Source organism: Hydractinia symbiolongicarpus, chromosome 14 (genome assembly GCF_029227915.1).
Source record: "Hydractinia symbiolongicarpus strain clone_291-10 chromosome 14, HSymV2.1, whole genome shotgun sequence".
NCBI lineage: Eukaryota > Metazoa > Cnidaria > Hydrozoa > Anthoathecata > Hydractiniidae > Hydractinia > Hydractinia symbiolongicarpus.
This window is the reverse complement of record NC_079888.1, coordinates 2,592,363-2,607,478: the sequence shown is the minus strand read 5'-3', so window position 1 is coordinate 2,607,478 and position 15,116 is coordinate 2,592,363. Positions and strand designations below refer to the sequence as shown.

Genomic DNA, 15,116 nt, shown 5'->3' with positions numbered 1-15,116 from the left:
ACCATTTTGTACAGAAACAGAAAATACACGTATCTTAAAATAATTTTGTATTATCTTGATTTGTTAACGATAAGAAATCACTGTCTTTTTAAAAGGCCGTTTGAAATCATACTTCCTGCTTTTAGGTCGGAATATAGGAAGCGTAATTCTGTTTGAAACTCGTAGTAAATATTGCAATTAAAATTTGTTAATATAAGTTAATTACCCTCTGTTCTATTTGTAATTTTTACCCGTGAGAAACACATGGAAATCCATAAATAGCTCAAAATCACCTATGGTGGAGGCCATTAATGTAATTGACTTCTATTCATGTTTTTCATTCATAGGTAACTAACGGCAATACATGTGAAATTGACAAAGGAAAATTTATTTGTTAGGACGACGGATTAACTAGACAACATTGTGAAAAAGTCACGACAAAATTTTTATTACACCACCACGGTACATCATAAAGCATTATAATATAGAATATGTGTGTTATTAACATGTCGAAAGATGGCACACGCCTCGAAATGAATGCTATGTATTTCAAGTTTGGTCGCACTCTAGTTGTCATTTTGAACATTACACTGTTGTTTGTCATTTGTATGATCTTGACGGAGTTTTATGGTGTTGTTATATTTCGTGATGGGGGTTACACGGAGTGGTCAAAATTTACCAAATGTACCGTGAGTTGTGGAGGTAAAACTATTGTTTTGTTTTTGCTGTGTTTGTTTGTTGTTGTTGTTGTTGTTGTTGTTTTTGTTCAGTTGTTGTTTAGTTGTTTATGTTGCATCTTCACGTCTAAGATTTTTCTAAAATTTATGTTTACGTGCGGATAGAGTAATGACGTTAAACTTATATTATTAGCTATATTATCATTCAAAAATAATGGCGACATTTTTATTTTTATTTTTAACTAATATATTTTTCTTTTTTTACTGTTTCTTCCCCTCGGTCATTCCCTGAACCTTAGCAATCTTGTTGCCTACGTGAAATGAACATTAGGGATGAGATTAAGAACCTCGGTATGTTGTAAAGTAACTCTTAATTTTGACCTGTTTTATTCTTACATCTCTAAATGAACTAACGAACACAAACATTGACATAGAAATATTGTTGTTGCGAAGGTATGTGAATAACTGATTAATTTTATAATTATTTTCAAACTACGTCACAAGGTCAACAATACACTTATTTGATTTATCTCATAATTGATAAAATTACATTTGACATGCTACACAATGTCTCTTTCCCGTTTGTAAACCAACGGTACCTCTCCTTTATCCGTGACATGGCAATACCTTCTCCTGTCCATAAATACACAACATCTGCCCAGGAGAGCGCCATTTCTATCCCCTGTCCACATGTGCGCAAGAGTAAGTGTATCTCTCCTCCGCCGAAATACGCATTATCCCCCTTGCATAAAAATTCTGTTAGTTATTGCCACAAATAATAAAGTAACAGCATTACATCATACTCTCTGTTGTTATAGCATAAACTTTCTAAGTCTAAGTCTATCTAGTTTAACTTGTTTATACGACCGTCCACGCAACGCAAATTTGTGATTGAGTTAATATATTTTTTTTCATATATGTTTTATTATTAATGTTTCTTTTTGTGTTTACTTTTTTTACGAATTAGAAAGTTTACTTTGTATGCATTTACTGGAGTTCCTTTGTCTCTTTTTCAAAGATAACCAAATCAGAACCTAAAATCACCACAGCCGCCTTAGGACATAATGCATGTTTATACTCCAAGACTGATAATTTGAGCAATGACATTTATATGGAGTAACAAGTAACTTATCAAAGCCCACTAATCGAGTATAATTTAAATTTGTTATTGTTGATTTGACTGACAGAATTTTTCATTAACGATAATCTTCTTTTAAAATAACTCATGTCCTTATTGCACTATTTATTTCAGCTAGATACATCCAGTATCTAGCTAAATACCCTAACTGACAATTATTAATAAAATGATGGATATACATGCCTTCATTTGCTATAAAAATATTTTTTCAGTCCTTCTGGACGCCTAAGCCAGGCTGGTAAACAACTTCAATTTTTGCGCTGAACCGAACCGGCTCTACTTTAACCTTTCACTTGGTCACATTCTGTACTATAATATTATGGGTCCTAAACCCCATGCAAGTGAAGCTTTATTCCCTCCATTGTACCTGAACCTCTTCCACACATCTAAAGACGTACTGAAGTAAAATATTTTCGCGTCAGCAAAACATTGTCATCTATCTTTCTACTAGTTACGTATCCAAGTATACGAAGTTTGACAATTGTTGTAGATTTTTAAAAAATATTGATTTTCAAACGGATATGTGAACACTTTGCGTCCAACCGAATGCGAAGGATTTTGGTTTATCATCTGCTATTCAATGAATTGATCATTGCAAGTTTGCGTCGTACAACCTTAAGGCGAGCATATTTAAAAGCAATATTTTAGGCAGTTAGGGTCTCTTGAAAAGATTAGCAGATCAATTTTACAAAAATGCTCCACCCCTAAAAGAAATACTGTTCACGGTCTTATTTACCCAGATACTGTTTTATATTGTTTTAGGTGGATTCAGGCATCGTAAACGAGATTGTACTGATCCAGAACCTTCGTTAGGTGAGATACAATTCATCTTAACGTTACTTTAAAGTCGGTTTGTTATAAAGCTGACCACATCTCAGGTCTGGATGTTCGGCTGAAAGATGTATGTTGTTATAATAAATTTATTTGATTTTTAGGCTAGCTTGTTGACTTGTGTTTTTTTCACACCTTAATATATGACGAGCAGTTTCATGTATTTTGCCCCTTAAATTCTACCGGGGGCCTAGAATAGAGCAGTTTTTTACAGACCAAAACAAGCTATTCGTCTTTGTCCCGTAAAAAAACCCACGTGAATATATTGAGTGTCTTTAACATACTTTCTTTGTGCCGTAGTATGGCTATTTCGTGCATATATAAAAAAATATGTATTATATTGCACAGACAGAATACGGGTAGTTTTAATATGTTTGTAAACGGCTGACATAACATTGTACAAATGGCCCTTGAAAAAAAGAGGTTACCAAAGTTTTTCCTTCTTCCAGGAGGGCGGAACTGCAGTAGACTAGGACTGTCTCATGAGGCTCTGCGATGCAACGAACGTAGCTGCCCAGTCAATGGTGGTTTTGAACGATGGAGCAGATTTGGTGAATGCAGTTCAAGCTGTGGAGGGGGGACTCAAAAACGAGTGAGGTACTGTATTAATCCAGTGCCTAAATTTGGAGGTACGTTGATTTGATTTCTTTATTTTGAGGTTATTTTCTTCATGAAGTGAAAACAATCCGTACTTTTGATACGCATTTCTTTCTTTTTAAAATCACGCAGAAGGCGGATTAATACTGGTCAAATTAACGTTGCAACTTTGGAGAAACATTCCAACAAAGCTTCTTTAGACAAATAAAAATTATTTACACGTTTTCAGGTTTTCACATATTTTATACATCGAAAATCGTTAAATCCAAAAAAATCAAGAAATGGGACCAGTCACGTGTCGGATCAGCCTAACTTTGTACAAAGAAGCTATGGTTTCAAGTTTTAATCTACAAACTTGACAAGCAGATAGATCAAAATGAAAACTTTATATGCATTATAATTAACAAAGAAGTGGCAGTGAAGATAAAGTATGCGATCTAAGTTAGTTTGTGATGTAGAAAGTATTTACAGCTGATATTCTGCTTCTTGAGTCATGTTTATCGGCATACATTCCTAGCTATATCACTGTATACCCTGGGTCATTCGCACACAGTCTTACTATTTTTCTTGCTTTCTTTTGCAAAAAAACGTAATGTAATTCGGACATTGTGAAAACCGTATTCCAAATGATTCGAATTGGAAATTGAATTCTTGCAAATTTCATTAAAATTACACGATTTCATGTGTTCATTATTTAATCTCGGACATTCTTGAAATCGGACAAATTACTTGTTCACACTAAGGGTCCAAGTAAGCAGGATTCTATATAACGGAGCAAGTAAATAACGCGAATTTTAAAAACTTGCTTTAATTAAAAAAAAAAATTAAAAAAATTTTATGTGGCGCTAAAAAATTCTACGTTACTTTACTTTACTACGTTACTACGCTACTTAATCTTAAATATAGTGTTTAGGCGTCTTTAAATAAGTGGTGGATAACAGTTTGGATCATTTAATAGAAAGAGAGCAAACGCGTTGAAATGTTTTAAGCAGGATAGAAAGCGCAGGAATCACGAATAACTTGACAAGTGCCCGTAGAAGCAATAAAAACAGTATAACCCTTTTCAATAATCTTTTTTGGACATTTTAGACAGAAAGATAAAATACGTGTGATGACATTTTATCTTTTCTATTCTCTCATTCTGAACTTGTAAAAAAATGTCTACTTTTTTGAGAATTCGCGTTAATTTAATATCATCTGAAAATATCAAATTCGTTGATTCGCGTTAATAACCACAACACTGAAATCCAAATTCGAAATTCGCGTTAATTTTCGATCGCATTAATTATGGGCTGGTTAATAACTTGCTTACTTAATTTGTACCGACCTTGTTTCCAGATTTCTTTTACGTCTGCGGATGGCATAGAAAAACCAGTAATATATTTTGATTAAATTTTAAATTTTATTATTTTTACTACACTAGGATTAGATTGCAAGCAGCAAAAACTTGGTGGGTACGAAGAGGAGAGAAGTTGTAACGAGCAACCATGTTCTGTCGATGGCGGATACACCGAATGGTCTAAATGGACAGAATGCTCAGTACGTGATTACTCTTGTTAGTATCCACAAAATTTGATATTATTAAGATATAAATATTAATTTCTTTTAATTATTCTTAGGTATCGTGCGGTGAAGGTACAAAATCTCGGTCGCGTTCTTGCACAGATCCAGCGCCAACTTTTGCAGGAGAAGATTGTAGTAATCTTGGTCCTGATAAGGAGAGTGCGGAATGTCTAATTGAATGCCCGGTTAACGGAGGATACGGTGAATGGACACACTGGGACAAATGCACAGCTGATTGCGGAGGAGGATTTCACACGCGAACGCGGGCTTGTGACTCTCCCCCACCTAGTGGAAATGGCAAAACCTGCCTGGAGATGGGATACGGAAATGCAGAAGACACAAAGCCGTGTCATACAGAGCCTTGTAACAGAGATGGGGGTTATAGCGCATGGGGAGAATGGTCAGAATGCTCAAAGACATGCGGGGGAGGGAGAACAGAGAGGGTGAGGCATTGTGATAACCCGAAACGAACAGGAAAAGGTAAAACGTGTAAGGAACAACACCTTGGAGCAAGCATCGAAGCTGATGAATGCAACACCCAAAGCTGTTAGATACGAGACAAAGATTCAGTGATAAGTTATAGCGTTTAAAAAAGAGGTTCATATTTAGGTTATTCAATTAATACATTTACATATTTATTATTTATTATTATTTAACCCTAGCTTTTTAGTTTCCATTTTTTTATTTGTTTAACTTTACTTCAAGAAACTTATATTACTATGAAAGTGTTAGAAGCTTTGATAAAAAAAAAAGTGATATTTTTGTTATTTGAAATTGTACTGAGAAGTAAAAAGTTCTTGTAACAGAATATCGTATTATATATTTCAAAATAAAACGAAAAGTAATAATTTGACATGAATGTTATTCATACTTCAAATCAGGAAAGTTTAAACCTCCTTTTAAAGCTCGTTGTTGGAATTATTGCTTATTTGGTCAAAAACCTCCCATTTTTTATTATAAGCTCGTGAGCTTGTATTAAAATACAAATGTGTCCTACAAAAATGGGACTTTTCGCCTCTCTGAGCACCGACACGGGAGTAGCCGTGTGTTCGAATCTCATCTTGGTAACTATTTTTACTTTTTTTTACTATCCTGCCTGCGAGAATGTGTATCCGGCTTGTATCCATGTAACTAACTAACCAAATGGTCAATTGCAACGTCACAGATTTAAACTTCGTACCTAAACTCTCTGAGTACTTGGAAGCCATCCAAATGACGTTTCAGGCCAAAATTGGTATTTGTTTTTGACAAAATTTGGCACAGTGAACAAAAAAATTTATGCTGAAAATAATTGTGACATCATAATTTTGATATTTGTCACCTAAATGCCATTTTAGGCCAAAATTGGTCCAAAAATTAAAATTACCTTATTTTTGACAAAATTTGGTAAAGTTAACAAAAAAGTATGCTGAACATGATAGAGACATCAAAATGTTAATTTTTTGTCAACTAAATGCTGTTTAAGGCCATAAACGTTTCAATCGCGCGACTTTCAACCATGAATGATTTTTTTGTTAGCAGAAATTGTAGAATTGCATCTTGTGTATTTTTTAAAAAGATAAGTGTTGAAAAGCTTTATTTAACTAACTGGTAAAGTAAATGTTTTTCCACCAAAGTTTTCCAAAGTGAATGTAGGCAGAGTTAAGGTCTCCCCAAATACCTGGAATGTAGTCTGCGAAAAATAAAATTTCTACAAAAATACGTAAGAGAAAAACGAAGATGCTCCACCATAAATATGTCGTGTCTAACTTCGTAACAGAAATCACAATCTAATAGACAGCTTTTTGTAAACTATATTCGCGAGGCTGTTTACGTATATCATACGTCTTGTTTATTTTTGGAGAAGGAAGCCTACAGAAAATGGAGCTCTTTTAACAAAAATACGAAAATTTGCGTGCAAGGAAAAATTCTTGGTTCAAAGGCTAATAAGAACCTCTTAAGAATGTATAATATTTTTCTGTGTATTTGACCAATATTTGACCAAACTCCAACCACCCGTGAAACCTTTGGGTCTGCCATAAAAAATAAACTGGAATTAACGATACAAAAAATATTAATATCTAAATTTGCTATCAAAACATCATTCTCACAGGAGTGAATCCTGGCGTCTTTATTAAAAAAGAGTAGAGTGCTTGAAATTGCAGCAAATTAAAAAACATTTAGTGGCAAGTGTAAAACCGCTTATCTTTTCTCGCAGACAGAGTCTTAGAAGCTGGTAGCATAAAGAGTCAAAAAATTGATAAAGCTTCTTAATTTTTCTTCTAATGTTATGGCTGTTATCAGTATTGTCCAGAGAGAGGCCAAATTACACAATGGGGAGCTTATCAAGCCAGATCCTCAGAAAGATCACAAACTCCCATGCTTTTCTAGTGTTTCTTTAACCCTACGACTATTTGGGGACAATCTAAAATCTGATATGAATAAAATAAAATCGGCTTCAAGACAATCGGCTTCAAAAATGAGTGCCCTGAGAAAGTCTAATAACTACAAAAACTTTGAAAAAATTCGGACATTTATTTTCAGACACTATCTCAATGATTTCAGACAAATTTCCGACAAAATTTCGGACAGATTAAATGCTCCAATAAATTTTATTTTATAATTGAAACAAAACAAATCACCAGCATTTAACAAGAATTTACGTGCATCATAACTCTAAAACAAAACACTAATAAAGTACAATGTAGCCTTGTCCCCAGGGTCTTGTGGCCCCTAAGCAGTGGCCAACAAAAATGCCCTGGGAACGAGGTTAAGTATAATGTGCTTAGTTTCCATCTACAATATTTTCTTTCGAATTCACGATCAATTTCTTCCGATGTACCGACTTTATCATATCCTTTGACTATAAGCTTCTATAAAGCAAATAATCCATTAAAGCATGAACTGGTTTCATTACAAAAAGATTGGTAACCACATTATTTATTACGAAGAAAGATTACAAACAAACCATTAAGTAAATTTTAGATTTTAAGGTAATTAAAAAGTTCGGACATTAAAAAAAGTTGGGCATAAAAAAATTCGGACAATAAAGAGAAGAAAATGGTAAGCACAGGATAATTTTAAACCTAAAAGAGTTAAATAAACACATCAACTATGTTCATTTTAAAACGACTATTTTAGAATCTGCACAGACTTTGTCACAAGAGGTGGTGGTATGGCCAGTATGAATCTCATTTTGCTGTTCAAACAGCAGCATAGAAAATATCTTTGTTTTGAGTGGGAAGGAATATCGTATCAGTTTTGCTTTCCTTTAATTTGATCTCTCTTTTAGAAAATTAACAAATATTTTAAGGCCACCACGCTGTGTAAAGAGCAAACAGTCATGAGTCATCCCCATATATAGAAAACATCTCTGATTATTACTGCAGTGACGTAACAATGGAATAAGAGTTTTTGTCTAGGCTTGCCGTAACAGCAATGAATATCATCACATCAGAATGTTAATCATCCAACAAAGAGATTAAATTACAGAGCACTCTCTTTGTGACGTATTTCTTGTGGCATGTAGCATTGCTTAAAAAGCCCTGTGCAGGAGGGTGAGCGTGTTGTCACTCGATGCAAGTTTTTGAAAACATTCTGTTGAGGTCGATGACAGTGACGATGAAAGGTAAGCAAGCTAGCAGTTTCTAATTATTTAGGAAAAATGGCTGGTGAAAAAGAATTATAGTAATGACAAAAAATCATGAGGCATAATATAAAGAAAAAGAGAAAAAATGCAAAGACTTTCATAATAAATTTTTGTTATATTTCCTGTTGCTATACATTGGTCAGATTAACAGGTAGAAACATTTCCGATATGGAAATGCCCAAATGTTATCAAAAACTTGTTCGTCACATTCTCGTCCCCTAACATCTAAACATCGTAGCTTATTTCAAGTTTTATTTTAAAGAGTTCTTTCTCGAGAATGTGATAGCTATTGTTCACGTCAATATACATTGGCGTATTTTACAAATGTTTTGGCAATGCTTCGTTTTCACTGCGCTGCAATGATGTTATAGCTAAATGTCGCCGACGTAAGAAAGCTGTGTTGGTAATAACAAGTTTCAGCTGTAGTATATATGCGTATTTTCATTCTGTATTTCATATTACTAGGAACAAGGCCCTGGGTACGAGATTGTGCGAATTATATGGTAAAATAACAACTATGCAATGGTTGATTTGCTCTATTTACTAAACGACATTGCGTTGATTATACAGCTTTCTCTCTAATACACGCTTCCCGAATTACATGTTTTTTTAAAATTTTGGAATTTTGATGTTTTGACCTTAACATCATTTTCAACATCAATCGGTTAATGTATAAATTTTCAAGTTAATCCGACATTGAAAAGTGCTGTTTTGGTGGCATCATTGTTACAGTCAATGCCTTCTTAATTTTCGAATTGTACTAATAAGCTTCATCTTCGAGCAAAGGTTAATTAGTACAAAATTAAAAAAAACTGTTGTAGCAGGTTGTTTGTTTGATGTATGAATATGCAAATTCACGATTTATCAATTTTTATGTTGGTCTTCGCCGTTGCTGCATGAACAAAGTGTTCGCTAATTAGAGGTGTCCGCCTTTTGGAAAGTTTTGCAATGTAAGCTCAAAATTTGAATAAAATGCAATTTTGTATACGAAATGTGTAACTTAAAAAATTAGCGAGTATCGTGATGGACTTAGACACGAAAAAAAGAAGAAAACAACTAAATTAAACGTAATATAACAAACTAATATCGCCATCATAATATCAACTAAATTAACGAAAAGACACAAGCACAAGCCGACATTTTTTTGTAAAGTTTCAAAGTGTTTAAAATAAATATTCAAAAATTAATTCAATTTTTCATTATTTTGTACGTTGCTCCCTACTTTTTTGGACTGCTCGCTAATTGGAGAGAAAAAAAAGCCTATAGTTGCCAATTCGTGTAAAAAAAATTGTGTGCTATTCAGAGTGTCCGCTAATCGAGTGTCTGCTAATTAGAATGTTTTTCTTGAGACTTTGACTAGAAAACGGCCGGTGCATGAACAAACTGCCCGCTAAATCAGAGGTTTCCGCCTTTTAGAGTGTCTGTTAATTGGAGAGAATACTGTATACCTTGTCGGTTGCCAACTTTGTAGTGAGCTAGACCTGATTGAATAATTATTTGCTTTTAAAAAACCCACTTACATATAAACCTCGTCTCTAGTGTTTTCGTCTTTCGCCGGCGCGGCGCTTTCGTCAGATGACGTCATTAAAAAATTGTCCAAAACAAACTTCTAATACAAACTAAGATATACGGTGTTATTGTTTTGAAATCTTTTAAAGAGCCTTTAATCAGATAAAATTTTCGATGTTTTGTTCAAACTATCCAAGACCTTCTGTACTGCAATTCATACCTTTATGAATTATTGTATGACATCAGGATCAGTAGAGCTTTAAACACCAACCATTAAGGGTCAAGAATCATTGAGATCAACATAGAAAATAAAATAACAGACTTTGTACTTTTATTAATTTATATCCTTCTTGATAATCTCGGATGAAAAGATTAATATAATCAAATCCATTCTCAAAAGATCTCGATAAGTTTTTACTTAGATATTCGTAAAATATTCGTAAAATATTCGTCATTTCCTGTCTCTTTTTCAACGCGGCTGTGACTGTATTGGTGACACCAATTCCATTGTTGGCCACATGATGAGGGAAGGAAAGGTTTACAAAGGCAATATTTTACTATCTACAGGCAAACGCATAGCGTTGCTGCAAGGTTCGTGTTACTGGAAAGGTGGTAAGCAAAGAAGACGATAAAGGCATGAAGATACCATGACTTTTGATGTTGATTTTCAGAGATCATTCAAAGTTTTTAAATAATTTAAGCCAAGTGCTGGCAAAAAATAATATACCTGATATTGTCCTAAACAAAACATTTTGTCTTTTTTTCACCGGTCAAGCCATCCATCTGAAGCTCGGAAATCCTCTTTGCATTATTTCTTTGGCGGCGAAGTTGCCTGGCAAAATCATGGCAGCTGAAACAGGAATGTTTTGATTTCTTGCATTAATAAACCATTTGTAAAAAACTTTATCCATATTTTCGTAGGGCGATTTTTAAACCGTTACCTTTTCGTCGATGACAAGTTATCGCCAACATAGTTATATATTTGACCTTTTACTTTCATCCAGTTTAACAGCGTCTGTTTCGGGATGCAATGTCTTCTCGCTATGAAAATAACGAGTTGCCATTTTTTAACTTCTTTTATTAGCTTGTATAATTCGGTTATTTGATTTTGAAATTATTTTTGTGTTTTTGCTACCTTCTCAAATCCCTTCACAGTCTGTGGCTTTCAAGCTCCAAAAAAATCTATTTTCAACTTAATTGATAGAAGCATAAAAGGGTAAAATATGACTTTTAAAACGTTAACAAGGCTATTTGAAGAAAAACAATTTTAGTCATATTATTTTTCCGACTACTATAAGTCAGTCACCATAACAACAAACGTCATGCCACATTAAATATTTATTGGCTATCCTAAAGTTAATTAAAAATGATGAAAAGTCACCAAATTTCATCCCTTAAAACAGTATGCTTTAGAAGTTATTACAAAGATGTAGGAAGTTGGGCGATTTAAATTATTTCTTTCAAACTATGGGTATTCAAATTTTGACATATATCCAACCATGACCATTTCAGTTTGGTCAATCTAATTTTATTATATTCAAAGAATACATTTTTAGCTTCAATCCCTAAAATTGTTTTCGTTATTCGCAAAATTTAATGTTCGCAAAATGTTTCTAAGAATATTGATTTGCGAAAGTTTATGTTCGCAAAATCTTTCAATATGACGTATTCGCGAAGGTTAATGTTCGCAAAATCTTTTAATATGACGTATTCGCGAAGGTTAATGTTCGCGAAATGCAAATATCCTATATAAATTACTTATTCTTGTATCTTTTTAGATAATATGCCAAGGTATAAGAATGGATTATGGTAAGTTACCAAAAATATTTTATCTTTGTAAATATCACAAAGCTTTAAGAATTACAAATCACCTTTTTATTATGTTCGTCCATCCGGAAAAACTTAACCACTCAACGGACTTTTGTAATAGTAAATGCCATACATTTCCATTAACTTTGGTGCGACGGAAAAATCCCATAATAGAGATGGGAGAACTCGTAGGTTATTTCAAGGGCTAATGATTAGTCTGCTACAGTAATGCCAGATCTTATTCCACATAACTGCAAAGCCGCTAATTGAGCTAGCAATGTCAGAAATAAACATGTCCGGAAAGGACATTTTTTGATGCACGCACAATCAGCCTGTTATTATATAAGACTAGTTGTATTGCTAATGTAAAAGTACATTTAGGTAGAAAACAATGTATAAATAATTATTAACAAGTTTTTATCGATTTTTTTATCTTAATGATTATTTTTAGAACGGTTGCTACTTGCACACAAGATTTCCGAAGAATTTATAGAAGACAGAAATAAGGGAAAGTACTTTTGTATTCTCTTGTTTGATGACGATTCACACAGAGTTCCAATCATCTTTGATAGTGGACGTACCTATCCAGTAATAGATTGTGTTTGTGAATGGTTATTCAAACGGAATACGAGTCTTCATATCACCAAGATTATTCAAAAAGTTAATTCTTGCTTAACACAATGTGGTAGGGGTCTAGAAATAACGCAAGATGATTTGAAATACACCTTTCTCAACCCTGAAGGTATGGACTTATGACTAGACAAGATAATAAAGAAATGCTCACAGAACCTTACAAAAATACTTATGGTCTGAATATTTCCTCTTTGTAAGGAAATATACAACTCTTTTGTTCTTAGAATACCTCTTTTTTGTTTAATAATTGCATGGTTTTCTTGAGGACTGCTGTTAGAAGATCCGAAGTTGTAAAACCTTTCGCAAAATGCAGACAATTTAAATTGATAAATGTGCTCTAATAGGACCAAAGTAACTACTCTCCTTGTTTATCCCCCCGTCTTAGATTTAAGTTTTTCTTCTGTGAAGTTCCTTTTTTCCAATTGCTCAACCTCTAAGATTACTCACTACTAAATTTAACGGATGTTGTATGTTTTAGTTGATGGTGATCGTTCGATTTCATTTGAGGGAATAGACAGAAGAGAATTATGGGGTTACCTTGCAAGAAAAATACCAGGTATTGATATTCGGTACATAGCACACTTTCTGATTCCCTACGACGACGTGGAAAAAATATTCATAGACAAAAGAGGAGATATTGAAGGAGTAACTGTGGCTGTACTGGAGAGCTGGGATAAAAGATCTCCATCTTGGCATCAATTAAAATCAGTTTTGGAATTTTTAAACATGGAACAACTTATCGAAGACATTGAAGGTGAGAAACTGTTCTGCAAATATTTTCAACTACTTGTCATTTGCTATCAATTTCAGCAATATTTTAAACAGATATCAACTTCATTTCCTACAAGATCTCACAGATTAATCGTTCTTTTTTCCATATACTTGTAAACAACGGAAGAATGTGAAGGTGAATGTATCCAAAATTGTAATTTTGGTTGCATCTATGAATACCATAATATCAACAGTTGCAATATAATCTGAGTCAAGATCTAACTGAGTTAGAACAATATTTGTTTTCTCTTGATGTTCACAGAAGCAAGTCGAATTTAATTTCAGACTGTTTCTGTAACTGTGCATTTTTTTTAAAAATAGTTTCTCTTTCTACCACAAATCACACTAATTTCAGGCTAAATTTTCCACAAATCGCGCGATTTTCACACTATTATTTTTTTAAATCACACTAAACAGGGCATGATCATGAAAGTTTGTTTTACAAATTCAAGAACTGCGAAAACCGTTACTTGTAAAAAATTCTTCTTAGGGGCAGTTTATATGACAAACCGCACGGGACGATTGTCGAGAAGATTTTTATCCCGCCTAAATGTCCTGGGATGTTTTTTACTTTTAATTAAAATGTTCAGAAGTGATCCCGGGACGGTGAATTTATAAAGAAAAGAAACGCCTAGTGATTGTTAGTAAAATTATTGAAAAGGACATGATCCCGCCAAGCGTCCCGTCCCGGTAATCGTCCGTCCCGGTAATCGTTCCGTTCTACCTTTATAATGAACAAGCTTTGACATATTGCTTGGAAAATGTCAAAAAAATTCTTGATAAAAATAGACATGTTTCGATTTTAGTACCAGTTGTCGAAAGTTTAGTCCCAGAGTTTTATGACCAAATAAATAATTTTTTAAACACTTTTTAGGAGACTGCAAATAAAATCAGAAAACTTATGACTTCAAATAACTCTCCCTCCCCTTAGAAGTTATAGGGCTAAGGAGATTAAATCAACGAAAAATTATTCAGTGATCATCCGCACAACTGACCCCCTTCAAATCCCCTTGTTTTTCTGTTACCGTTCTTTGAGCGACGGCAGGAAAATATTGCAGTATGTGGCTACAACTTATGTGCACTTCAAAAAATGTACTTTTTATTATTATTTCGAATATTTATACAGAACATATCCACGTAAGTGTTGGAAATAGTATACACCGGCAATACATACCCAATTTCCCTCATAAGGCATGGGTTGACCTGCACCTGTGGTAAAGACATTTGTTAAACATTCCGCGCTGAGGACCGAACCACAGACCTTATGTTTCTGAATCGAACTCCATAACCACAAGGCCACGCGAAATTATTATTTTTTGTCGGATAAACTGAGCTTATCGACCTTATTCCAAGTTTTTATATTATTAAATCTCCGCTGTTGTTTAGAACAATGTTTTTTTCTTTTTTGCAGATCGAATCAAGAATGGAGAAAGGTTGGTGTCCCTATAATAATATTCTATTTTCTGTCTTTTTAAATTAGTGGTTTTAGTTTCTTTTTCAACCTCGTGTTATATTAAAATACAATTATGTAATGTCGCTATCAAATGGCTAATTTTAGTTTTCCCTTTTATTTTAGCTATCAGTTTTATAAAAACTTCAGAGGGGATATCATTGTGTTATTAAATTTTGCGACAAAACAATTTAATATTCAGAATCATTCAGAAAATGTTGTGAAAGATCTGAAAAAAGACGTCGACTTTAAGATAACAGAAAATGAAGGGAAGATGTTGATTCATGTTTTTAAAGACTCACAGTTCCAGCCTAAAAAAATAGAAATTCTCTCAGTTGATGATTCATTTTTAAAGATATCTGTATCAATATCTTTTTATTACAATAGGAAAAGATAATAACGTCACCTGACAAACCTGTATATAACGTGGCAATCACTTTCTTGTGCGGGATGCTTGTGAGGTTTTAACTATGACTTATCAACTAAGTTAAACGTATGATACCGTCTATCTGTAGACTAATCTTGCTTCGC

At 33.6% G+C, this 15,116-nt stretch overlaps 2 protein-coding genes across 2 annotated transcripts; both read left to right on the top strand.

Moving 5' to 3' along the window:
- The first annotated feature begins 321 nt into the window (after nucleotides 1–321).
- On the top strand, nucleotides 322–5,638 carry LOC130625940 (coadhesin-like). The gene is made up of 5 exons (XM_057441064.1): nucleotides 322–681; nucleotides 2,557–2,607; nucleotides 3,075–3,254; nucleotides 4,646–4,761; nucleotides 4,842–5,638. Exons 1-5 carry the CDS (start codon nucleotides 471–473, stop codon nucleotides 5,334–5,336), a joined length of 1,053 nt encoding a protein of 350 aa, XP_057297047.1. The 5' UTR covers nucleotides 322–470; the 3' UTR covers nucleotides 5,337–5,638.
- Nucleotides 5,639–8,285: 2,647 nt separating this feature from the next.
- LOC130625356 (uncharacterized) lies at nucleotides 8,286–15,010 on the top strand. Its single transcript, XM_057440436.1, has 6 exons — nucleotides 8,286–8,392; nucleotides 11,701–11,731; nucleotides 12,183–12,473; nucleotides 12,843–13,118; nucleotides 14,547–14,568; nucleotides 14,712–15,010. Exons 2-6 carry the CDS (start codon nucleotides 11,722–11,724, stop codon nucleotides 14,980–14,982), a joined length of 870 nt encoding a protein of 289 aa, XP_057296419.1. The 5' UTR covers nucleotides 8,286–8,392; nucleotides 11,701–11,721; the 3' UTR covers nucleotides 14,983–15,010.
- The last annotated feature ends 106 nt before the right edge of the window (nucleotides 15,011–15,116 follow it).